Source organism: Meleagris gallopavo, chromosome 22, assembly GCF_905368555.1.
Source record: "Meleagris gallopavo chromosome 22, MGAL_WU_HG_1.1, whole genome shotgun sequence".
Classification (NCBI taxonomy): domain Eukaryota; kingdom Metazoa; phylum Chordata; class Aves; order Galliformes; family Phasianidae; genus Meleagris; species Meleagris gallopavo.
In genome coordinates, this window is record NC_139425.1 from 13,387,967 (window position 1) to 13,411,923 (window position 23,957).

The 23,957-nt window shown below is 48.6% G+C and overlaps 1 protein-coding gene across 6 annotated transcripts in view; it reads left to right on the plus strand.

Moving 5' to 3' along the window:
* Window positions 1-23,957, plus strand: part of NFATC2 (nuclear factor of activated T cells 2) — an 88,085-nt gene that overhangs the window by 2,825 nt on the left and 61,303 nt on the right. For 2 of the 6 annotated variants that reach the window (XM_085241251.1, XM_085241249.1), the window contains exons 1-3: window positions 4,849-5,246; window positions 12,444-13,455; window positions 13,818-13,986. In XM_085241251.1, coding sequence (XP_085097377.1) covers window positions 5,096-5,246; window positions 12,444-13,455; window positions 13,818-13,986 — 1,332 coding nt within the window. In that variant the 5' untranslated portion in view covers window positions 4,849-5,095. Of the gene's footprint in view, window positions 1-4,848; window positions 5,247-12,443; window positions 13,456-13,817; window positions 13,987-23,957 lie in introns of those variants that run through there. The other 4 variants (XM_085241250.1, XM_085241255.1, XM_085241252.1 and 1 more) reach the window with 4 other exon arrangements.

Sequence of the window (23,957 nt, forward strand, 5' to 3'; positions counted from 1 at the left end):
CTAACTGAAATGTTTCATCATTCATTTTTTGGAAACAGCCAAGGATAATAATATCCTAGAGCTTCTTTTCCACTACTGGCTTAATCTATTTTTTTAAACTATGATACGCGCATTCCTTTGGTTTGCACAGCAGACTACAGAACTTAATGGGAACGTGGAGATATGAGCAATTTTTCCATTGTCCTTTCTTGCCAAACCGCTGTAAGCCTGAAATTGGGGGGTAATATCTCTGACTCAACCTGACCCCAAAATTGAATGGTAGTGCGTGCAAGTGCGTCCCTTATAGGAAGTGCTGGAATATTCCCCCCCTCCACCGCCTCCCGTTCCTTCTTCTCTCCCAGCACTCCCTGCTCTTCAGGCTGAGCAGCTCATCCACTGCAGTCTGAGCTCATTTGAAAGCGCTTGGATAAAGTCCACGTGCAAGTCCTGGTTGCCTGCTAAATTTCTGATGCTTGCCACATGGACCGTCAGGACTCTTTGGTTTTTAAGACAGCACGGATTCGTATTTTCTCTGAGTTTCAGCTGCTGAAGCGCAGCATTTTTAATAAACCCTTCCCTACCTCTTTTTGTTTAGAACTGTTTAATAGGAGCGTGCTGCAGTTCTGCAGATGTGGTTACACGTCGTGTGGTCCTACCGACAATTAGCAGTCAGTGCAGTTCTGAGAGGTGTCTATGTCTTTTTTCAGCTCGGAACATCATCCGAGCCCCGCGTTACGGTGCAGGGAATACAATGGGACACTGTAAGGAGAAACTGAAACTTGGAAGCCACATATTAGATCTGCAGTAGATTTAAACATTGAGAGTTACGCTAAGCGCTTTTTAAATCATAGTTTGTATTACACTAAAAAGTATTCTTAGCTTTGTTTTTGGATTTCTCGTCCCCAAGTACCCAGGTAGTCCAGCATTCACATACTTCTGAAGTTTATGAAAGCAAAGTGCTGCCAAGGGCAAGCTCTCGTCCAACTATGTGGAAAAGGAGTCCTTCCATTCTCCAGTTCCCTGAAATGGCAACACAATGTATTTCCAGTTATGCTCTGTGCGGAGGCTGCTGCAAGTATACGTGGCTGCAATTTTTGTTACTGCTGCCAAGGACAGATTTTGCTTAACTCCTTGAAACACCTTTCTGGCTCATGTGAGAGAGTTAGAGAAAACCGGGAGCTGGTGCTGAGTCCGGGAGCTCCAGTGTGGGCACTGGGAGCCCTGGTGGGGGCTGGGGGCTGCACTGCTTGTGAGAGAACTGAAGGGAGCAAAGATGGAGGAGCTTTGTGGGGAGGAAGTGTGGAAAAGACGGAGTTAGGGAAAGCAAGTAGTATTTCTGGTCTTTGCACGCCGCATTCTAGCCTTTCTCTCCAGTCTTAATGGAAAACAAGTATTAGGAAGCATTTGTCACATTGTTTGGGTTTTTCCTTTGATTTGGAGTGGCTGGATGCCTTTTCTGAGTGCACATATTGAGCGGAAGAGCCCACAGACTGCTTCAGCCTTGTAGTTTTCCTGCCTTTTCTTCACTGCAAATTATTAATGGTGCACTGGGTAGTATTTGTAAGCCGTGTAGCTGTAACAGCTCAAACATCTTTTCCTAACTGTTGGCCTAAGAACGTGTTTGGGGTTTAAGTTAAACTCAGTCCTCCGATGTCTCCAAAAACTGCAGCAGGCACTCAATCTGTGTGCTGCAGCTGCTTGCACCCACTGATGGTTGGTTTTGTGTATTTCTACTTAGGCCAGATCTGCACTTTGTGGATTTAGACCACTTCTGCTCAAAATAACACATTGGTAAGTTCCAGCACAGCCCACAGGGTGCAGCATTATAACTCACACCTCTGCGCACTGGAAGCCTGTGGGAGCTGTTATTCCCATATGACCGATGTCCTCACGTGCCCTGTGTGCACGCAGAGGGAGCAGGGGAAGCCACGCAGCGGTGTGCCTGGTGGCTGCAGCTCCCTGACATCTGTCAGCTTGTCTGCTGGGCAGAAGAGCCGACTCCTACAAACTGAGCTAATCCCTGCATTTCTCCAACACTTCTCTCATTGCTGTCTTGTCACCCTAATTCCTGGCCAGTGTCAGAATTTATGATTCGATGAATTAGCAGCGAAGCTATTTCGCATGACATGGTCCTCTTGGAAAGCAAAAGGTACATTTTCCATTTGTGGAGTATTACTAATTCTAGGAGTAGCTAAGGATAACTTCGAAACTTTACATTCTTAATGGGTTGCAGACGAGCTAGGAAACACGGGATAAAGGATCGGATAAAGACTGAGCAGAAGAGGGGGTCATTTCCCCATGCTCTCTGCCAGTCATCCATATCTTAATTTGAAAGGCCAATGTTATCGTATGTGTCTTTTCTTTTTGTGGCTAATATAAATGATGTTATCCACTCGGGCTCCATGTGCTGTGAGCTGGAAGGCTGACAGCTCCCTTTAGAGCTAAGCCAAGATCAGCAAGTATATTTGGTTTTTCTTACAAATTTCACATAGAACAGCCAATGATAAAAGCTTAGCGCTCCAGCAAATGGTAAGCATCATTTCAGAACAGATAAATAAATATGCCAATTTAATATATTTTGTTCTTCAAATTTAAACACTGGGGAACGAGCGGAGCCCTCAGACGCAGCAGCCCACGCTCCCCGCAGGGCCGCTCCCTGCGCACGTTCCTGAGGGCAGGAGCTCAGCCCAGCTGCAGCCTTCTGGGGGGGCCCAGCTCTGGGTCCCAGTAGCCATGACCGCTAATCACCGGCTGCGCGGGCTTCCCTGGCTGCACCCGGCGGCAGCGCAGCCCGCTTCTGGCCGAAGCAGACAGTAAGGAACTCCAGAGCACGAGTGACTCGAGTAGCAGTAGGAATCGCCGCAGCAGATGAGGTAGACTTTAACTGTGGTCTCCAGCTGAACCGCAGAGAGACACTGGATCCTTTTCAGCGGACGCCGGCAGTCCCGCGGCAGGCGGGGAGCCACGCGGGCGGGAGCAGCCGCACACGGCGCAGGAGATGCACGCGGCCCCGGGCTTTGCACACTGCTTGCACACGTTCACGTGTGTGCACACGGCTGCACGCTGAGCATGCGGAAACCCCACTCCTTGTTGCTCCTGGCTGCTGTGGGGGAAGTTCAGACAGCGTGACGCGAGCATGCCGTTGCGTTACTGGGTATATCATACATTCATGAGCAAAGCAAAAACCATCGCTCTTTGAGTCTCTGCTGAGTTCAGTATGGCACTGATTGCAGTGACATCCCTCGTTAACCTGGTGGCTGTGAATATGGAATAATGGCTTCTCTCTATTTAAATCGCGCTCCAGGTGTGCACGTGTAGACAGAGTACAGCAGTAGGGTTCCTGCTATTTCCAGCTAACCATCTCCTCCTGGAGAGGTCTCAGAATAAACCTCAGCGCAGCAGGTCTGCGGGACCACCTGCCCCTCTGCTTCCCCTACCCCTAACCGCATTCAAGTGAAGAGTTAATGTCAGTAAGGCCTGATTTCCCACAGCAGTGCCCTTGCAGTTGCCCTTCCTTCCCTCCACAGCAGGGAGCGCCGTGCAGTGTTTGCACTCACCAATAGGTGCCCCTAACGCATCCCGGAGCTGCTGGCACGGGGCTTGCTGAGCGCTCTGCAGAAGCTCAGCAGAGGAACTGATTTTAAATAGTAGGAAAAGTCCAGTTCTGGTGCTCTGAACTGGCAAAGGATGGAGAAAAACAGTGTGATGAGGAGGTCATTCCTTGGCTGCCATATTACTGATAAAGGCGACAGGTTACAAGCCTACATGCTATTGATGCATTCTGTGATTCTATGCTGAGATCCCGGTTGATGTGTGCCATGTAAGAGGCTTTCAGTGAGTTTAGCCAACAGCTTGGGGTCAGATTTGTAATGCAATTGATGTTGACCTGCTAACAGGCTTAGCAAATACAAACAGGTTGAAGTGAATGCTAACACACTTTTTTAATGATCTTGGTCCCTCTGCCTTTGCCACTCCGCTCTGCCCACAGGCTGAGAGCATTTTTCAAACCCACGGATCCAGTGACAGCAATGTGCACACCAGTAAAGGGGTCTGTATGGACAGGTAAGCGAGGGAACAAAGTCCTCTGACCACAGATGCTGCCAACCCACAAATTTAGGATCTCCTGGTGAAGTCACTGCTGGTGGCAACAGCTGTTGGAGGGCTGCGGGCTGCTGGCAGGCAGGGCCAGCATGCAGGGCAGTGCCTGCAGAAGGTGCAGATGAATGGAGGCAGTGTGGCGGAGGTGGCCGACGGGCAGTGGGGTGGCTGGCAGTGTGGTCAGTGGGGAATGTGATGGGACCTAGTTGGAGAAATGCTGTTTGTGAGCAGGGCAGGGAAAGAACAGAGGCCTTATGCAGGGTGAGCTTCGTGTTTCTATGGGTGTCCCAGTTAAGAGAGGCAGGAGGAAATGTGCCCAGAAACTGCCTGCTGCTGCCTTGCAGAGAGATCAGGGAGCACGAGCCATGGGATGCAATGCACCTGGAGAAGGCAAGGGCAGCTCCTGGAGCTGCTGCAGGCCCCACCAGCGTGGCCTGATGGCGGGGATGGGAGAGGCTGCATGCACGACACGAAGCCGTGCTCAGTGTGGGGTAAGAGCGCAGAGGGCGGCTCACCCCGTGGGAGCTCGGTGAGACTTCCCGAGGTTCCCCACACCACTGCCACCCCCAGCACTGTGCGAGGCCATCGGCATCCCCCACAGCCCTGCACTTCCCTTTCTCGTTTCACTTCCCCAGCTCCTCCAGCATCCTCCCGCAGCAGCCACCCTTTCCCCGGGGCCGGTGCGGGCCGGGCAGGGCTCCTCCTCCCCGGGGGCGGCTCCGGGCGGCAGGTGGCTGCTCGGGAGCAGGAAGCTGCCACCGCTCGGCTCCCGATCCCCCTCGCGTGCGACCGCCGTCGGGGCAGCGGAGCCGGCCTCAGCGACTTCTAGAAGACGTTATTATTTTGGTTCTTTTTTTGCCCCTTTTCTCTTCTCCCCTCCCTTTTTTTTTCCCTGACTCTTCTCCACTTGCACTTGGAAGGATACCTTCGGTTCCCATCGACCCTTCGGGCTCCTGTCGCAGGAGGCCAGCGTCGGACGAGCCTCCCGCCCCGCCGCTGCCCGCCGGGGGTGGCCGCGATGAGCGCCGCTGCGCAGTCTGCGGAGCCCGACCCGCAGGACGGGACCCCCGGGCACTGCCCCGGCCCCGGCCCGGCCCGGGACGGCAGCCCGCAGGAGGAGTTTGATTTCTCTATCCTCTTCGACTACGACTACCTGAAGCCGATCGAAGGTTGGTGAGGAGCCGCCTCGCCCCGACGGGGCCCCGCTGCCGGAGCCGGGCGCTGCCTGCGGCCGCTCGGGGATCCCCGAGGCGCTGCCGTCCCCCCGCGGGTTCAGCCCTGGGCAGGAGCCCGGAGCGCGGCGCGGTGCCGCAGGTGGCACCGGCGGGCGGTGGCTGCCCCGAGCCCTGCAGGGTGACCGAGCAGCTGGGGGATGGATTTCTGATTAGTTACAAAGGTGGTGCACGTGGGAACTTGAGCCCAGCGGTGAGAGACGAAGCAGAAGCGCTCGGCTCGGTTGGTCTCCTTGTGAGCGTCGTCATCGTGCTGGCGGGTGCGCTGGGAGCTGGCGCGGGGCAGGAGCGCGGCGGGGGGCAGGCAGCTCCTGCTCCGGGTTCAAACGCCGTACGCTTCAGCTTAAAAACAAGAAAAGTCAGTCTGTTCTGCTTCCCGAGTTGATGCGAGTCTGTGGTACGACCAGCACTGTGATGTGTTCCCTGGCTTTCTAAATGGTTCTAAAAAGTAGCACTTCCTATCCCATGAAATACAGTCTGTGTGAAGCAGATGAAGCCAAAAGAGGCAGGACCCGGGGGATGGATTGCCAGGAGGTCGTTTGTAAGATATGTTGGTTGTGGTTCTGCAGAGCTGAGGAGGTGTTTCGTGAGGGCGTTTGTGGAAGGAGGCCATTAGGCCTGGCTGGGCTGTCCTTAGTGAAATGGAGAGTCCTTATGGAGGTGCTCTTTGCTCACCTGTTCACAAAAACAGACTGTGCCAGCATGGCAGCTGGGGAAGGGTGGGTGATGGCAGCAGATGTACAAAGCTGAGTGCTGTTTCAAGGTTCGATGTAGATCAAACCATACTGAAAGAAATCCACAATGTTCCCATTGGAAGAACAGAGGTCGGAGATTTTAATGGAAGTACATTCAATTTCAGTGAAAACTTCAGATACTGGCTTTTGTTGTTTTTTTTTTCTTTTTTTTTTTCACAACTTTTTTTCTTTCGTCAGTATAGATTCCTGCTATGGGGCATGAAGTGGGAAGTTCCACAGCACACAGTAGTGCGGAGGTGGGGGTTAGAAAGTTTTAATCTTCTCAACCGCATAAATGCGGAGCAATGGATGCTTGGAGTAGAAGTAACTTCCTTCTCGAGCCTGCTTTCTCCCCATCTGAATGACTGGAAACCATAATTAATAGTAATTTTGTTTGTTCCAAAGATGGAAATCATTAGCATTTAAAAAAAAAACAAAACAAAAAAACCACAACCGTATATACCAGCATTGTAATCTGGAGAGCATTCTCTCTCGCTTTGAAAAGCACCAGGCAAAGTCTGTAAGCAATCCAGTATACATCCGTGACCTTTCATGTACAAAAGATTAAAGCGTGTTTACACGAGAACAGAAAATGTTCAAATTTTGGGGAAGGGCTTTGTCCACATGCTGGTGGTAAATGATGCTCCTTGTTCATGTGAGATTCTGGCCTCATCTGAACTGCAGTTGCAAAAACAAGTCCTTTCTGTGGAGGATTCAAAATGGAACCAAAACCATAGGAGTGTCTGAGGATCTCAGTGCTGCAGTCTGCATTCAGAGCCCGTCTGAGCGGCCCCGGTTTCCTCCGAGTCTGGGCAGCTCCACCCACCTCGCAGCTCCTGCAATAACAAATCTCTGCAAACACGCACAAAGTCTTTTTTTTAAAGAAACAACAGCAACCGTGAGGCTCTAGGAGTGGGCTGGGAGAAAAAAGCATTTCTGGTGAATGTTTTCAAAGGCTGTGATTTGATAGTATTCGCTTAAGCTTATGTTTTAAAAGTAGGATCTGTATCACAACTTGTTGTCGTGGGAATGCCAGAAATATTCTTACTGAAAGCCGCTGGCATTCAGGAGTGCTTATGTGTGCCTGAGACAACAGGAACAGGGACTGCTATAAAAGCAACAGGGGAAAAAGAGTCAATAAAAACCCTACGGTCAATATTATTAATATTAGATATTCCTCATTAAGCCAGCTGTTTCCATAAGCAGGAGCCTTGTACCCAGTGCCATTTTCCATGTGCCTTTTCCCATCCTTGCCAGATGCGGTTTAGACATCTGCGCTCCCCAGGCAGGCGGGACGGGGATGGGGACAGGGATGGGGACAGGGATGGACGTGGTGCTGGAGCTGCGGGGCGGCTCTCCTGGCTGCCAAGGACTCGTGGTTTCACGTGGGCAAGGAAGATGCTTTCTGTCTTGTCAGAGAACCTATTAGATTCGCTTCCTTCCAAGAGACACGTGGAGGTACTGCTGGTGGCATCCCAAGGTTTATCTTATTTCAATCTTGAGAGGTGCTGAGTGTTCCTCAGAGCATGCAGGCAGGTTCCAGCTCCCAGCGAGAGGCACAGCAGAGCTGAGGAGAGCTTGAGCTTGCTCCTGCACACGGGGTTCCCACATGAACACGTTCTGATGGATGTTCTGCATATTGCTGTGCAGCACTCCCATGCTGTCTCTCTGCTAAGAGAGGCACAGAAGTGAAAAGCCAGACTGCCACTCTGGGTCAGTTCTTGTATTTTTGGTCTGTGCTCACGGTGGATGGGATGATGCACAGGATGAGAGTTAAACTCGTGTGTCGTTTGTTACACCTGAGGTTACTGTGGAGTGATCCTTTGAGTGGTGTTTTGAAATTTAAAATGCAAACAAAACCCGCCTTATAATCAGGTTCCACGGCAACAGGTGAGAGCAGCAGCTGGAAGTTTTCCTCCCAGGACGGAGCCCTGCCTGTAGCTCAGCAGCACTGCTGTTACATGTTGCATTAAGGATCTACGAGGAAGCGGCTGTGTGCGTACCCTATAGCGAGGGGAAGCAGGGAACGTTTGTAAACGTTACTGTTCTTCTAAATGTTTCTTTGTGCATAGACAGATCCAGGGCTATTGCCACCTCTGGTAGGCGTCACAGCCCGGGTAGTCCTTCCTTTCCTCCCCAGTACAAAGCTACCAGAAGGGGAAGAAGGGCTTGCAGCTCGGTGTGCACCTGGCTCGGTAACACAGGACGCAGTGTTCTGCAGCAGCCCTACAGTAAGGAAACAAATATGCACATGCAGCAGAGAATGCCAGATTTCACTCAGGAAACCAACTTTCACTTCGAGCTTCCAAGCAGTCAGTGTAAATAGCAGAATGCTCAGCTTTTGAAAACCGCCACGAGCTTGGCACTGGCCCTTTGCAGTGACAATACGCAGCTTAAAAACTTTTGGACTCTCTTACAAATAAGTAACTCCATTTAAATCACAGAAGATGCGCTGCTGCAAATGGATGAGGACAAAGCTGTGCTTCTCCCCTGAGCTCCCCCTCCCGCACACAGCTGCTATCCTCAGCTTTTGTTAGGTGATGGTTTGTGTAAACCCATCGTGGAACGCAGTTGCTCTGATGATCTGTTAATCCTTGGTTTCATGCTAATTGGGAAGGTCGTATTTGGCTGACAGAATGGCTTAGAGACTGCTGCCTTGTTTTAAAAAAGTAGCAGAGAGTGGGCCGCTGCCACCCCGAATCCACACACACGGGACTCAAAAATGCCTCGGGGCCAGCAGGTCCCAGCACTGCGTGTGAAAAGGTGAAATCCTTCGGAACTTCAGTCCGTTGATCTTTTCCACCCGTGTTTTAACTCTCCTTGTTAATTGCATCTGATGAGAGCACCTGGGGAACTGCGGGGCCACGTGCTGGGTAGTTGAGCTGCTGGTAGCAGTCGTGTGTCTGCAGCGTCTGGTGTGCTGTTTATTGTATTGCATGGGAACGTGCAGAGCCCTGCTTCCCTTTGCTATTGTGAGAGGAGGAAAGATCGTCTTTTGAACAGTGCGTAAAGACTGCGAGGCAGAGCGGCAGCTATGGAATGTCAGCGTGGGTGCAGCGCTGGGGGGCTTGGAGCATCCCGAGCGGGGCTGGGACTTACTGAGCCTTGGGGGTCCAGAGGGAGCGTGACGGAGTTTGCTGACAGCTCTCACTGAAGCTGACGGGGTGTGAAAAGGTGCGGTGTTGCTTGGATGTGAAGCTTTCTTTAAACTCCCTTTCAAACGAGGACGTTTTGTTGGTGAATCAATGGGTGATTCAGCAGCAAAAGCAAAGGCTGAGAAGTGCCCAGGGGAGGGGAGGTGGGGAAGCACTGTAATAACGCGTGTGGCGTGGAGGTGCCGCAGGAGCTGGGTCGCTCCCTGTGACGTCTGTCCAGCTGTGGTCAAAAAGCTGTCTGCAGGAGGAGCCTGGTCTGTATGCTGGGATGCAGGAACGGATGAATCCTTGGAGATGACAGAACCCGGGTGCAAAGCTGCACCTTCAGAGTTTCCGCATGATGGTTTTAAAGCTACTTTGGTTCTTGAAAAACGCCACTGTTAGGTCTTGGTCCCAACAGCCCTCTTAGAGGGGATGCAGTGGCCCCTTACCTCCTGCTGCCTGCCACCTCTGGGCAGGGGTTTGCTGCCCTCTGCTCCTGGGGGCAGCTTTTCCTCCCCACCTCGTGGAGATGCACGGGCACTGCTGCCTCCCCGGGCTGCTGCACGTTCTTGCTGGTGCGGCAGAGGGGGAACCTTTCCCTACACCCCGTTTTCTCTCTCCCTGATACTGTTTGGAAGAACAAGCCCTGTGGTGTTTGCACGTGGGTCCCACAGCTCAGGCTGCTCAGTGCCTTGGCAGTGAGCTGAGCAGCCAGCCCTGCTCCTGCTGCGACACAAACAAAAACTACTGATTTCAGAGGCAGAATTCTGTTTCTGGAATGCAGCGCTTGCTGCTTTGCCCAGCCGCCCCTTTTCCCTCCCGGTGAAGTCAGAGTGTTGCGCTGTAGCATCACAGGCGTGGGCAGCAGTGCCTGGGACAGTGACTTCGCCACAGCAATGAAGGCACGCAGGGCCTGGGACTCTCCCAAAAAACCTTCATCCTGCGGGGACCGGAGCCCCGGTGCTGAGCCTCAGCCCCATGCAGCCCTGCTGCTGTCTGCAGCCCAGTCCCATCCCAGTGCTGCTGCCTGCTGTACTGATAACTTGATGGTGGGGCGGGGGGTAGAGAAATGTTTTTGCTCTGAGGAAGGCTGTGGGTGTTGTCTGCTTGGCACAGGGTGCCTGCTGTGCTCTCTCCCTGCTAGCAGTGTGAGCAATCTGGCTTTGCGTGGCCACGAAGCGCTGCAGTGCTGTGAGCAATGCCATGTGGAGGCACGGTCGTGTTGCAGCTTGTTGGTGTGCTTAAGTGGGGTTATTGACATCTGGAGCGTGGATCTTCCTTGGGAGGGTGAATATGAATGGTGAAAGTGCTCATTTAGACACAGTATTTCAGTGAAAGGCAAAACTAAAGTCATCTGAAGGCTGACTTTCAATGAACAGAAAGAGGGGGAGTTGTTTGCGAGACCTTAAAATTACACGTGCACATGAAATTTTTCTTGCTGCTTTCCCCACACCCCCCGGTGCCAATCTCAACACACCAGCTTCAGTGCTTGGCATGAGCTGTGAGGAGCTGCAGTGCTGTCCCTGCCGCGTGTTGCCCAGCAGCCGTGGCACAGATAAGGAGCGGATGTGTGGGGCAGCTGCTGCTGGAGCTGTGGGGAGTGGGGCAGCCCTGATCTTTGGCTGAAGCTTCGAGTACCGATGGTGATGTGAATCTCATTTCAAGCCTCGCTCTGTTTGGTGCTAATTTTGCTTTATTGCACCAATTTAAATCTGAATTATTCTTCTGAAAGCAGTGGGAGTGATGTCTTTGTGTCTGCCAAGAGGTGTGCTGCTCTACTGAGCCCTAAGGGGGGTGAGCCACACCAATATCTGAGTATGATGCAACAGAATCTGGGTGATGTGAGTGACACGTGAATTCCCACGAGATAAGGTGCAAAGAAGCATGCTGCTCCAAGTTCAGCTAGTCGCTGCTTTTTCCCTACCCCCCCAAGAGCGATGGGCCAGGATTAAGTGCCAGAGGGAACCTTAAAGCTCTGCAAACTGGACTTCCCAGTCGTCTCTGGTTCTGTCCCATGTAGATTCTTTGTGTGGCTGTGGTTGGTTGGCTGGTTGGTGTTTTTCAATAAACACTATGCTCAGCAGTTCTTGTGAAATTACTCCTTAAACGGAGTTTTCTCCAGGTTGTACAAAGCATTCAGCACAAAAAGCAGCAGCAGTCCGTGCTGAGGCTCTGTCTTCATTTGCACACTCTTCAGGCTGAGTTAATTTTACCATAAGTTCCTCCCAGAGCTGATGAGTCCCGTACTTGGGAAATGCCATCACTTTGGAGGAGAAAATGGAGTTCATCATCAAAAAGTAAAGGTGGCTTTGAACTTTTCCTTACATTCACTACAAACCCATCTGTGGAGGGTTTTGCTTTCGCGTTCAGAAGAATTCAGTAGTGAAAACTAACAGAAAACTCCTGAAATTAAGTCACAGTCGCTGAGTGTGGAAGCATCACTATGGGCTTCTCAGCTTTTGCACAAAGTGCAGTTGTCTCCGACCTGGCTCTGCATGCAATGTACTGCTCATGGGAAATGTTCCTGGTGTAGGGTGGGAGGTGGAGATGTTGGAGCTGTTATTTGAATACTTCAGTGAGGCACTCCTTGTGTGGCTGATACTGATTTCTGATCATCCGGTGCTTTCTTGTGCTAAACTTGTCACCAAAACTCATTGGGGTGATATGGACCCAAACAAGTGGCTTTTTATTTTAAGAACTTGAATTCAGCATTGGTTTCATGAAGCCTTTTTTTTTTTTTTTTTTTTTTTTTTTGTTTGCGCTGGGATTTGATGTGTAAGAAATTTTTCTCTCCATTGAAAGCTGTTGCTCAACATTTTGGTTTTATGTGGGCTTACTTGGAAGAGGTTTCACGATGCGATGGTCTTGCTCCAGCTCATAGCTGATAAAAGTTGACCAGAATCACAACGCCCCAATTGGTGCTAATGGGTATAGTTGTCCAAATGAATAGGAAGGCCAGCAGAGAAGCTGATGTGCTGTGTGCCCTCCAGGTGACCCCTCTAGCTCAGGGCTTGGGTCGTGGGAGCCCACAGGGCAGCGTGGAGATGCTGGCAGTGCTTCTGTCCGTGTCTCATCTGCTCTCGAGCTTCCCTGGCTGTTAATCCAGTACTTTTCACAAGTATTAATTGCAGTTAAAAATAATTAAACAAATATTTACCTAATATCTGATCACAAGCAGTATATAAATATGCATATTTTTAATCCGTGATTGCTCAGCTTCTGTAATAATATTTATAGTCTTAAAGAGACCCTTCTTTTTCCAGAAGAACCGACTCCACATAAAACCAACAGCCCACCCTCTGGAGTTGCATACGCTCATGATGTCTTGGACTGTGGCCTCAAGCCATGCCCCCTGCCTTTTCCTAGCCTTTCTGCAGATCCCATGGGCAGATATGGACAGCCAGATAGCATAGGGACAGCACCTACACACCCTGCCAGCGCCGCAGGGGCCTCTGCTCCGAGTCCTAGGATTGAAATTACTTCATATCCTGAACTGATTAATTCAGGGGGTCCCTTCCGCAGCAGAGACACAAATGTTCTTTTGGTAGAACATCAGTCAAACTCAGCTACCACTAGCCCAAGGGTTACCCTGCCTGTCCCTGGCTTTGAGGGCTACAGAGAACCACTGTGTCTGAGCCCAGCTAGTAGCGGCTCTTCTGCAAGTTTCATTTCAGAGACAAATTTATCTCCTTGCACATCACCATGTGTTTCACCAAATAATGGTCCTAGTGATGACCTTTGTCCGCAGTTTCAAAACATCCATACTCATTATTCTCCTAGAACCTCTCCAATAATGTCACCACGAACAAGCATCACGGAGGAAACCTGCTTGGGACAGCATTCACCATCACCACGTCCCAACTCAAGGTCTTCATCACCAGGTGCAAAACGGAGGTACTCTTGCACTCAGCAGCCTTCCACCTCTCCACGACAGTCAAGGACCCCCTCTCCACAGTCCTCTCCACGCATCCCCCTGAGGGAAGACAGCTCTACGCTTACTTACACGCAGTTGTCCAGCGCTCCACTTTCCATGGATGCTATGAACAGCCTTCCTACAGATCCTTCCTGTGGTGTTCCCACCAAAATTTGGAAAACCAGCCCTGACCCTTCATCAATGCCATCCCACAAAAACAGCATTCCGTGCCACGTCTTTCAGACTGTTGACTTCCACGGGCCCTGCGAGCAGGAGGACAGGAGAAACTCAGCGCCAGAATCGATTTTGTTGGTTCCTCCGTCCTGGACAAAGCAACTGATGCCAGCAATACCTATCTGCAGGTATGTAATGCTTCTCATGGTTGTGGGTTCTCCGATGGTGTGATGCCCTATCCCGTGCACGGTGATCCTTAGGGAGTGTTTCCCTGGGCAGATCCTGCTGTAAAGCAGAGCTATGTGCTTAGGGACAGCAAAGGTTGATGAGAGTCCAATTCATTATGACTGCGAGGGATGAAAGATATGGGTTTGGAAGAAACATTGTTGAAGTGATTCATTGGTACCACGCCATGCAAAAAATTCACGTTAGTTTGCCTAACTGTATAAAAAGTGGAAGCAGCTCTGGTGGGGTCTTTGATGGGCAAATGTATCAGGGTTTTGAGAAGTAAAGTGCTGGAAGCTTCAACTTGCCTGTCTCTTGTGCCCAGCTTACCTGTCCAGTCTCTGCCGCCCCTCGAGTGGCCGCTCTCCAGCCAGTCCGGCTCCTACGAGCTGCGCATCGAGGTGCAGCCCAAGCCCCACCACCGCGCGCACTACGAGACAGAGGGGAGCCGAGGGGCCGTGAAGGCCCCGACTGGAGGCCATCCTGTGGTCCAGGTAAGGACTGGAGAGGAAATGCATGGGGAAAAATGAGCTGGCTTATTGGGGAAAGTTGTGCCGGGTGCTGACCCGGAAACAGGGAGCTCGTGGCTCTGTGTGTGATTGTGGATGTGCATGAAATGCCTGAAGTTGACGGTGGCGAGGAAGTTTGAGAAGTTGGTTTGGATTGGCTTATGAAATCTCAGAAACTGAACAAAAATATTTGCCACTTTTTCTGGGCTAAACGTTGAATTCCTGTGATCCAGCTCTGTCATAAGATATCTAGATGACCTAAATTCCAACTGAGCCCATTTTACTTTGAAAACAGGCTCTCTGTTGGATGGGGTTTTTTGAGATGCTCAAGATATAAAGATATCATGTTTGGCTTTCAAGCTCAGAGACCAACCAAGCTGAGATTTGAAATCAATAACAGATTATGTTAGATTTGCAGTACTGTGGATGAATGTTTCAGAGCCTTGATGCCCCGGATTCCTGCAGAACAAGTTCCCATGAAATGCAGGTCAGAGAACATCACCTGATTTGTGTGTGATTCAAGCACTCATTACATTATTTTCAGTCTAGCGCCTGCTTTATACGTAACTTACCGATAGTTTTGCTCATCATCTATGGTAACTTGCTGCCTCCTTTTTGTTCTGGATATGTGACACCAATAGGAAATGGTACCAGATGTAATTGTGGTGTGATAAGGAGACAGGAGGGCATCAGAATTACATAGCAGTGGGGATGAGCTGAAGAAAACATTTGCCCTCTTTAAGACTTTGGCTATAGAGAGGATGTGTTGACCAGCTTTGCAACTCTACAGAGAAAGGATGAATGAGTTTAAGCAGGAGCTCCCTCCTGAATTGGGCTGATTTCTGTACAGGCACAAAATTTTCTGTCTCTGAGATTTTGCTTGTAGGGCTATTAAAAATTCTGGTTCTGGTCCTTACCCATGCTTGTGAGAAATCAGCAAACCAAATCCAGGCTGATAGGGATGAGGGTAACCAAATTTAGCCTGCAGCTGATCCATGGAAGGGCTTCTTCACTGTGCAAAGTCTGTGGTAAAGAAATGGCTGAGTAGCTGGACTGTAGCCGTTTGGGGCCACATCAGGCTTTTCTCTTGTTTCCTGCTCATTTCAGGCAGTATCCTTCAGGAAGGAAAGCCAGCTTTTGGTCAGGGTTGCAATGTATTGGTGTGATACTGCTGGTAACTGTATGGCACTTGTCTGACTCAGCTACAGCTACAGTTTTCAATAAGCAAAGTTGGGTCTATTTTACAGCTGTTTCCATTGCACTCATGACTTGCTACAGGAAGCCCAGGCCAGGAAAATGCTGATGTTTCTGCTCAGTTCTACGCATGTGATTAATACTAGTAATTTCACAGGGTTGAATTGTGCTTGACTTCAAAGATATGTTAAATATTACCCTGCAGGCTCAGCCCCTTTTAAAATCAAGCCATAAATTGTTAAATCAATGAATGCGTTTGCTTTGGTTGAGCTGGACTTGTGTATGTAAACTGGATACTTAAGGGTACAGCATGATAATAAATAGCAATCACCATATCACCATCAGATTTGCCATAACTTAATAGACAAGATTCCTTTTAATTTATAAATCTGACAAGCTCATAACACACCGTGGTGTGTTGGCAGCTCCGTGGATGTGTGAACTGTATATGCAGTCAGCACTCGGTTGTTTCTCAGTTGCTTACAAGCAATATCATTTACCTTTCCAAGATGTTCCTAACCTCTGGGTGTTTATTGCAGTGAATGAGTTTCTTGTCACATGGGTAAATACAAGTGTTTTGTTTCCTTCCTGTAATCAATATTAATCAAAGGGGATTTATATTTTCTGTTGGAGACAGGAACTGATATTCCTAGTTTTAACATAATTTGCCATCAAGCTTAAGGATCTTAAACTGTGAAATCAAAGATCCCTGTTAAAGTCTCCCAAGCAGATGTGCCTCCGCACAGCTGTGTCTGCATATGGGGGAAATATGGACAGTTTCTTTATGAAGGCTTATTATAAACCTGGAAGTATTTGTTGGATCTCTGTTCACTTGAATGTAACAGAGTTCATATGGGTACGGAGCACTGAGATAGTTGCACCTGTGCGGTTTATGACATCTGAAACTCATGAAGGCTAGTAAAATCCAAAGCTTTCATGTCGTAAGTTATTTGGCTTCAAGGCTTTTTTCCTTCTTCCCCCTCAGTGCATTTTAACTTTTGTGTTCCAGTCAGATTCCAATATTACAGCCACAGACAAAATGAACCAGAAGAGATTTCTAGCACTGTGCAAAGTGCACATGAATTTCAGGCAACCAATCACAAGGAAATTGAATTACATTACTTTTCAACAAGCTGTGTCTGCTTTCAGCCCCGTTGCAGAAATGCAGTGCTTGCCTGGGGATGACAGGGCTGCACCATTGCAGCCTTCAGACTGGCGCTGGGGCCTGGGCGTGCTTTTGAGATGTCATTATTGAGCACACCAACCACTCTTGGGTTGGTTGGGGGTTTTTTGAGCACTCAGATCCCTCCGTGCCAACCTTCTCAAGTCCAGCACCGTCTCTTAAACTTTTGGACTTACCACTGAGAAGCCAAATGTGCCCTGGGTCCCTGAGCCCCACCACAGTGATGGTGTTCATAGAAAGAATGACCATCCCATTCGTGTTACTGTGTTTTGCACTGCTTTTGATAAGTTGCTATTCATCTGTTTTGATTACTTTTTCTAAAATATAATATATATTTTTTGTAATTTCCTGTTAAATTAACCCTTTGTGTGGCTCATTATGCAACTGAGCCTTCTGGAGGAAGAAATGCAGGCTAGTTTTCACAACTTTGTCTTGGTCTGCAATATTTATTTTTTGAAAACTAATTTTGCATGCAAGTTTCTTCTTTTGGGTGCTCTGAAGATACAAAGCAGCAGATCTCACATCCTCCAGGCCTTATCTTGTGGTTTATCTTTCTGATGCTGCTTCCTCCTCTTCACATGTCTAGCCCCGAGAGTTTGTGCTCTGCACCAGTTGTGCACTCCAACTTTGGCGGGAGAAGAGTCCGATTTATCAAAGTGACAATTTAGATGGGCCAGGCAGAAGAGGCCATTTGCTTTGTTTACCTGGGGAAGGAAGAGAGAAGGCATTAATCCCATTTAATGTTCACAACATCTAACTTCAGAGATCATCTAGAGACATGGAGAAGTAAAGGCTCCCAGTTCAGTTCTGAATCACTCTATGAAGGAAACTACAGCTTGCTGTCAACTAAAGTGAAACTTGAGCCTTTTAGAGATGTAAGTTGAATGCCAACATTTTGCTAGTCTAAGTGTCCCCTGGATGTCAGATCACTGAGAACAGCAAGGAAATCCGGAGTGGCAGGGACAAAGCAGAAGCTTGCACGCATATACCAAAACACCAGATAGGTGTTTTTCTCCTTTGCACGTGGGAAAATGTGGCAGTAAGAACCTCTGTGCTTTAGGGAGACAGATTTTCAATTCTTCAGCAAAGGTGGTGATAAAAAGAAATGACCTATTTGATAGGAAAGGCTGGGTATGAATGAGCTTCACCCTGTGGTCAAGAAGAGTCTCTGATCCCTTAAAAGCCATAAAAATTTAGAAAGCTCAGCAGTTCTGTATTTGTCCCATTGCTTTGCATGAAGGCAGACTTTTTTCGTGATTGAACTGAAGTTATAGGTAATTGTGTGATATTTCGGGGAGTTCTAAGTAGAGCCCTTGTCCTTCCTTCAAGGCCAGAGAAAGGAGAAGGAAAAGCTTTAAAGGAAGATGAGCAGTTGATTTGTGCAGGTCATTATCCACGCGCTCTGGATAGTTGGATCTGTGCTTGCTTCATTAGAAATAGTTGTGTTCTGAAACACTTAGGTTCTTGTAGGTGGTCAGATAGATAAATGTGTGCTTTACTGCTGCATTCACCTAAAGCAATTGAGAGCAGTGACAAAGGGTGTCAGTTTCCATTGTGCATCTCCCACGGTCCATAGAGAGGCCGAGAGATATTATTTTGTTAAGAATCTGTTTGAGAAACTTGTTTCTAAGTTTTTTTTTTCCCAGTTGCCCATGTGTTTTGGACTTAGCTTGCTGTAAGCAGTCCGTGGGGAAGCTGTGTTTTACACAGCTCTTCAGCACAGTAATTTGTAGTAATTTTCTCAAAGGAGTGTGCCTAACTCTGACATTTTGTTTTTCACTGCCATCTTGGCAAAGCCTTCCCCTGATAGATTGCTTCTCTAATTTATCTTTACAAAAGTCTCGATTCTTTCTGAATGAAAACAAGCACAGAAGCAGTCAGTAACTTCTTTGCATCTCTCATTTAGTTTCTCATACTCTCCCCATGTTATTAAGTTTTTCATCTACAAAGCTGCCATTTTCCACTGCTAGTATCAGATAATTCAGTCAATTCAGCACAATCTGAGACTGCGATTTGCAGAAGTATCCGAGCACGCTTGTTCCCGGGGCTCTGATTTATAAAGGCAGCACCTGGTTCATGGCGCACAGCCTGAGCCGTACGGACTGCCATGGCCACGGTTGGCATGGCCTGGACCTACCCCGCGTTCAGGGGCACCGGGAACCTTTGCAGAGAGCTGTGGTGTTTTATCTGTGAGGGCGGCATCAGAGGACAGGATGGGAGCATGCCCTTGCCTTGTAGCAGCATTGCAGTGGGCTGGGTGCTCACCAGGAAGTGGCAGTCCCACACTTGGGCCCTGCTGTGCTGCAGACCCCAGCGACACTGCGCACGTTCCCCAGGCGGCTTTCTTCTGCCTCCTCGGGGCCCTCACCCCATGTGGGCACAGAGGCAAGCTCTCTGCGACTGCTTCCCCTGCTGCTAAGTGCTGGGGTCAGGGTTGAGTTGAAGGCAGTCGGTTAAAGTGAGCAGAAAGGCTGAGAGAGAGAAAATTGCATGGGATCTGTGCTTCAGGCTGGAGCACCTGGGCCACCTTGTTCCCCCATTTCCTCCTCGGAGCAGAAGGAACCTCAGGCAGTCTGACACCAGAGCCCCTGCCTGCTGCCAATGCCCTGAAATCACCTGGGAGCTGTAGTTATTTAAAGCTGATCAGGTCCTCAGCCTCCTCTGTTCTCGGCACAGAGAACATCAAAAGCTGTTGGTGGTTTCTCTGACTGAGCCCCAGGAGCCTCCAGCCGGGCAAACAGGCGCAGGAATGTCCACGTCAGCCTCGTTTCAGAAGCCGAGGAGAGGGGTAACCTGGTATGAGCTTCCATCCCACTGCCACAACTACATCTTCAGTAGGGTTTGACTGTAGCAGCACAATGAAAGGCATTATCGAGCACTGAGCTTCATGCGGTGCTGTGCTGCTGCCCAGGTGCAGCAGTGCTGGCCCAGCATGGCAGTGGCACAGCAGCACAGCCCGCCTTCCCCTGGGTGGTCACTTTTAAAACTGTTGTGACTTTCACTGCCTCTTTATTTATTTATTTATTTATTTATTTATTAAAAAGAAGCGGTAATTGTGGAGTTGTTAATGGAACACACAGGAGCTGCTTTACAATGACAAACGTATGTTCACTTTCCTTTTATATTTGAATTTTGCCCTATGTGTTTTCTTGTGGTTTCCAAGTCAAAGAAGACTTTGTTTTCTAGTCTAGGCTTCCCATGGGGTTCTGGCTTGTAAATGTGTGTGACTTCCAACAGTCAACTAATTGTTTTGCTTATTAGTGAAACCAGAGCCTTTGATGGAAACTCAAAGCCAAATCACAGCTTGCTATCGTAATTTACCCTCCCACAAGCAGGGCTGGATGGATTCTGTGCAGGGAGCACACGGAGGTAGCTGAGTTTGGCCTTCTCTGCCTGTCCTCCTGCTCAGAGAAGGGGAAGTTGGAGCTCTGGGATGAAGCTGGGTGCTGGTGCTTGTACTTCTGTAGAATTTGGCCTCTGCAGGCTGTGTTGGGCGCGTGCAGCAAGGCTGGCTTGTGCTGTGCCATGCTTCTCTGTGCTCTTGTCGCCTTCGCTTCCTTCTTGTAGCAAAGGGAAGCCTTGCACAGGCTCCTGGCTGCTGTTGGACCTTGAGGATTCTGCCCCCAAATCACCATGTATGACAAATTGTGTGTTTCATGCCTAATTTACCTGCAGGATTACTGAGCTTGTTTGCACAACTGTGATGACTGTATGAGTGCTGAGCTGTTGGTTCGTGCATCCATTTACTGTGGTCACACTTGCTATCGCAGGGATTGCTGTGCGCTTCTGAGAATGCAGAGCTTGGTTTTAGATAACTCTGGGAAACTCTCTTCAAAATGAATATCCCATCAAATGCAAGGGCAGATGAGTTGGTACCCTCACACTGTCCTGGTATATACTGGTAGCATGACTGTACCTTGGGATCTATCTGAAAGTTCACTGGAGCCACTGAGAAAATGAAAGTTCTAGATAATTTAGAGGCGAGGTAGGAAAACATGGACGGGTCTGAAATTGGCTTCTGTTGGCAGAACTGGACTGAATAATAGGGAATATCAAATACAGTACTTAATAAGCCAAAATTAGAGGAAGAGCTGACTCGTGCATTTGCTAATGCAAAAAGAGAACTACTTGATGACAGTGAGGGTGATTAGCTACTGAGAAAATTTACCAGAACATGAACCACATTCTCTGTTGCTTAAAGTCATTAAGCTGAGTCTGTCCCAATGAAAGGTGATGTGCTGAGTGAGGGGTAGCAAAGCTGAGGCACAGAGAAGCAACAACCTGCCTGAGTTACAGAATGGCCTGTGTTGAGGCAGTGAGGAACTAAAGCCTGCTTTGACCCTCAGTTGCTTCCTCCTGTCTTTTCTGCCCTGGACTTCTATTTTAAATCCTGGTAAGCCCAGTTACATATTGGGAGCCTGGTTGTCATTTATGGTGAGGAGCAGCACAAATGAGATTCAGTCCTTGGAAATTTCCTTATGGTTTCTGTTCTTTTGCTATGTGCCAAGTACATCAAATTGAACAGAAACGTGACAAGTTTCAACTTTATTGCTCAATGTCAGCTGTAATGAAGGCAGACGAGCAAGCTGCTACGTGGTATGGTGTCTGGAGGAGGTCTTTTGTTAATTACTGACAGCTATTTGGTATGGTGCTCTCCCTGAGACAGCACGCTTTTCCATCTTGGTCAGAATATTGTTGAATAAAGGCTCCCTAAAGAATCCTTGGAAGTGTCGCAGCTAGAGAGTATTAATGATGGGAATTAACGATCAAATCCAAAACACAAAGTTCCTTCAACCAGGAAACAAACTGACCAGGCACTGCGGAAGAGCTGTGGCAAGCAGGGTCTGTTCAGACAAGCACATCTTCCTCTGCTCTGCTGCACGTTGTCCTAAGATGCTTGCTGGCGTGGAAAGCAGCCTCCAGGCAGATGCAGTGTGAGCAGGGAAATAATTTCTGGTGTCAGAGCCCTCAGGGCACAGGCTTAGCTCCGCAGCCTCTGGCTGCTTCAGGAGGAAGGTGGGAGTTGGGGGAGTGAGGCTCCTTCCTCAGGCAGCCGGCACTGAGCCTGCATGCTGCCCTGTGTGCGCCCAGGGGCGATCCTGTGAGTGCTTTCTTATCTCCTCGTGTACAGCAGGAAAAGGGAAGCAGTAGGAGGAAGCGATTTCTCACGCGGCTTTCTATTTGCTTCTAATTAAGCGCTGCCGGTTGAGCTCTGTTTTCCCATTTTCCACCAACGCCTGATGGTGGCCCCTCTGAATCACCACGGCCACACACATGCACACCCCTTTCAGTGGGAAGCTGAAATGACTTCCACCAGGAGATAGCAAGTAGAATGCAGCAGTTAATAGACTGAGCCTTGTGTTACAGTGAGCTGAAACAAGCAGAAGAGCTGATTTATTTCAAACAAATTAATTCACTAGGCTCGATGTCCTTATTCCCCAATTTTATCCTCTCCTCCTGGCAGTAGCTTGCGTTGTCTAGACAGGAAGATGTGCAAAATCATCTTTAAAGATGTGTAGCTTTATATCCCCCAGGAGAGAAAGGCCTCAATTCTTGACAAGCAAAGCTCTGTTCGGATGAGTGGGAAACAGATTATTCCCTTCGACTCTCAAAGGCCATCAGTGTCTGTATCACGCAGCCTGCATCACGCAGGTCCTCAAAGGGCTCTCCAGAGATGCCTTTAAGACTTGCAGGTGCTCCTGCTGCTGTCTGGCAAAGCCCATCGCTGTTTGCTTGCAGGCCAGGTATTTGGCTTGTAGATGTGCAACTTGAAGTCCTGAAGAATGAAAAAAGCAAATGCAGAAACTTTCAACATTAGCAGAAACCAAGATCTTGTAGCTGATGAGAGGAGTTAGTGCTAATTGCGGAGAGGTTGGCAAGCCCTGCAGTGAGGCACAGCGTGGCAGGGATGAGTGCTCACTGTAGTTACTGCCTGTAGGGACTGGCATGTCACTGCTCCTGGCTGCTTTGGAGTCCCTGTTTAAGAACAGTTATCTCCCTATCTGCCCTTCCTACTTCCTGATAATAATATGGTTTTATATAAACTGCAGTAATATTTAAATTCAAGTAAATACGTGCAATATTCAAAAATCTGAGTTCCAAAGGTTTCTCTGAATTCCCTGTTTGTATGCATACGTTGTACCTGTGGCTGAGCACCTACAGAATCTTTAAGGAATTCACCTTGCTGACTGCTGTCAATGTATCACTCCGTTCCCAGACAGCGTAAGCAAGCAGTGCTGCAGGCTTTGCTTTGCAAAGAGATTTGCTATTTACACAGTGCTGCAGAGGTGAACCTGTGTTTTTAAATCACTGTAGCCAGAGGTTATGCAGACTGTGGAGCTGCGGGGTTTGATTCATCTGAACACACTGAGTTAGGGACTGATTTAGACTTGAATTTCAAACTTGCTCTGTGAGCGTTATGTATTCAGGTCTGCCTCCTCTGTTTATAAGATCCGAGTTCTGAAATAATTCAGAAATACATTCAGAAAATAATTCAGAATGATTCAGGAAAAATAATGCCTTCTCTCAAGTGCCCGATGCGTGCTCTCAGCGTCTGCAGCTGCCAGTACTGCCTCAGGAATTGTTTGAGCGGGTGACTGGGCTGCCCATACACAGCTGCTAATGGCACATCTACTTGTGTTTTGCACGTGGAGTTGCATGTGCCATTCTGAAAATGGCAATTAACTACCCCTTCTCCCAAATTTGACTGCTCTTGATCTATGGATGGAGTGCAGAATAGAGGAATTTTGTTTATGCAAAGGTGAGCTGATGATTTTAATCATACCACAAATTTCCATTTTGTTTAGAAATCCAATCGTAACAGCAAAAACCGAACAAGAAAAGTCTCCTTGTTTTCTGAATGATGTTATTTGTTTATCTGCCGAAGTGCTTTGCATTTCCTCAGGTCACAGACCAGCCCGTGTCTGGCCATGTTAATATTATAAGAGTTATGCAAAAGTAAAGTTTAAGAAAAATCTTTCAACTGAAAGAAATAGGATCTTAAAATCCCAAAATAGAGTATGGAAAGGTACACATCATGTCTGGCTTCTCTTTCCCCTTGTGGCAAATGTGACTCAAAGGAGTTGGTTTTTTTCCAGCTCGATCTGTATACAGTTTGGGGGAGTTTTATTGTGAATAGCTCACCTTATAATACACAAACATATTTCCTTCCAGAGTTCTCTATTCATAAAGCTTTCTCAATTCTTACCCTCTCGAAACTGAAATTCAGGTTTTTTTTTTCGTTTTTTTTTTTTTTTTTTCCATTACTGCAAGAAGTGAGAAAGGCAGTAAGACAGCACCTTGGTGCAGGGCTGGTCCTCTGCCCTCATCCCTGCTGCGCTCCCACTCCAGCTGAGCAGCACAGCATTGCGCCCTGCCCTTGGGCAGCTGCAGCTCTGCCGTGCCAGCTGTGCTCTGCCCTTCTGAGGGATTAGCAGAGGAGTGGGACGAGGCGTTAGAGGAGCTTGGTTGTTGCTAAGAGAGGAAAAATGAACTTCACAGTTACTATTTAGAAACTTCACTTCTCCATAGGGTTCTTTGAGAGCCTCTTTTTGCCCTCAAAGGAAAAGTCAGCTTTCTG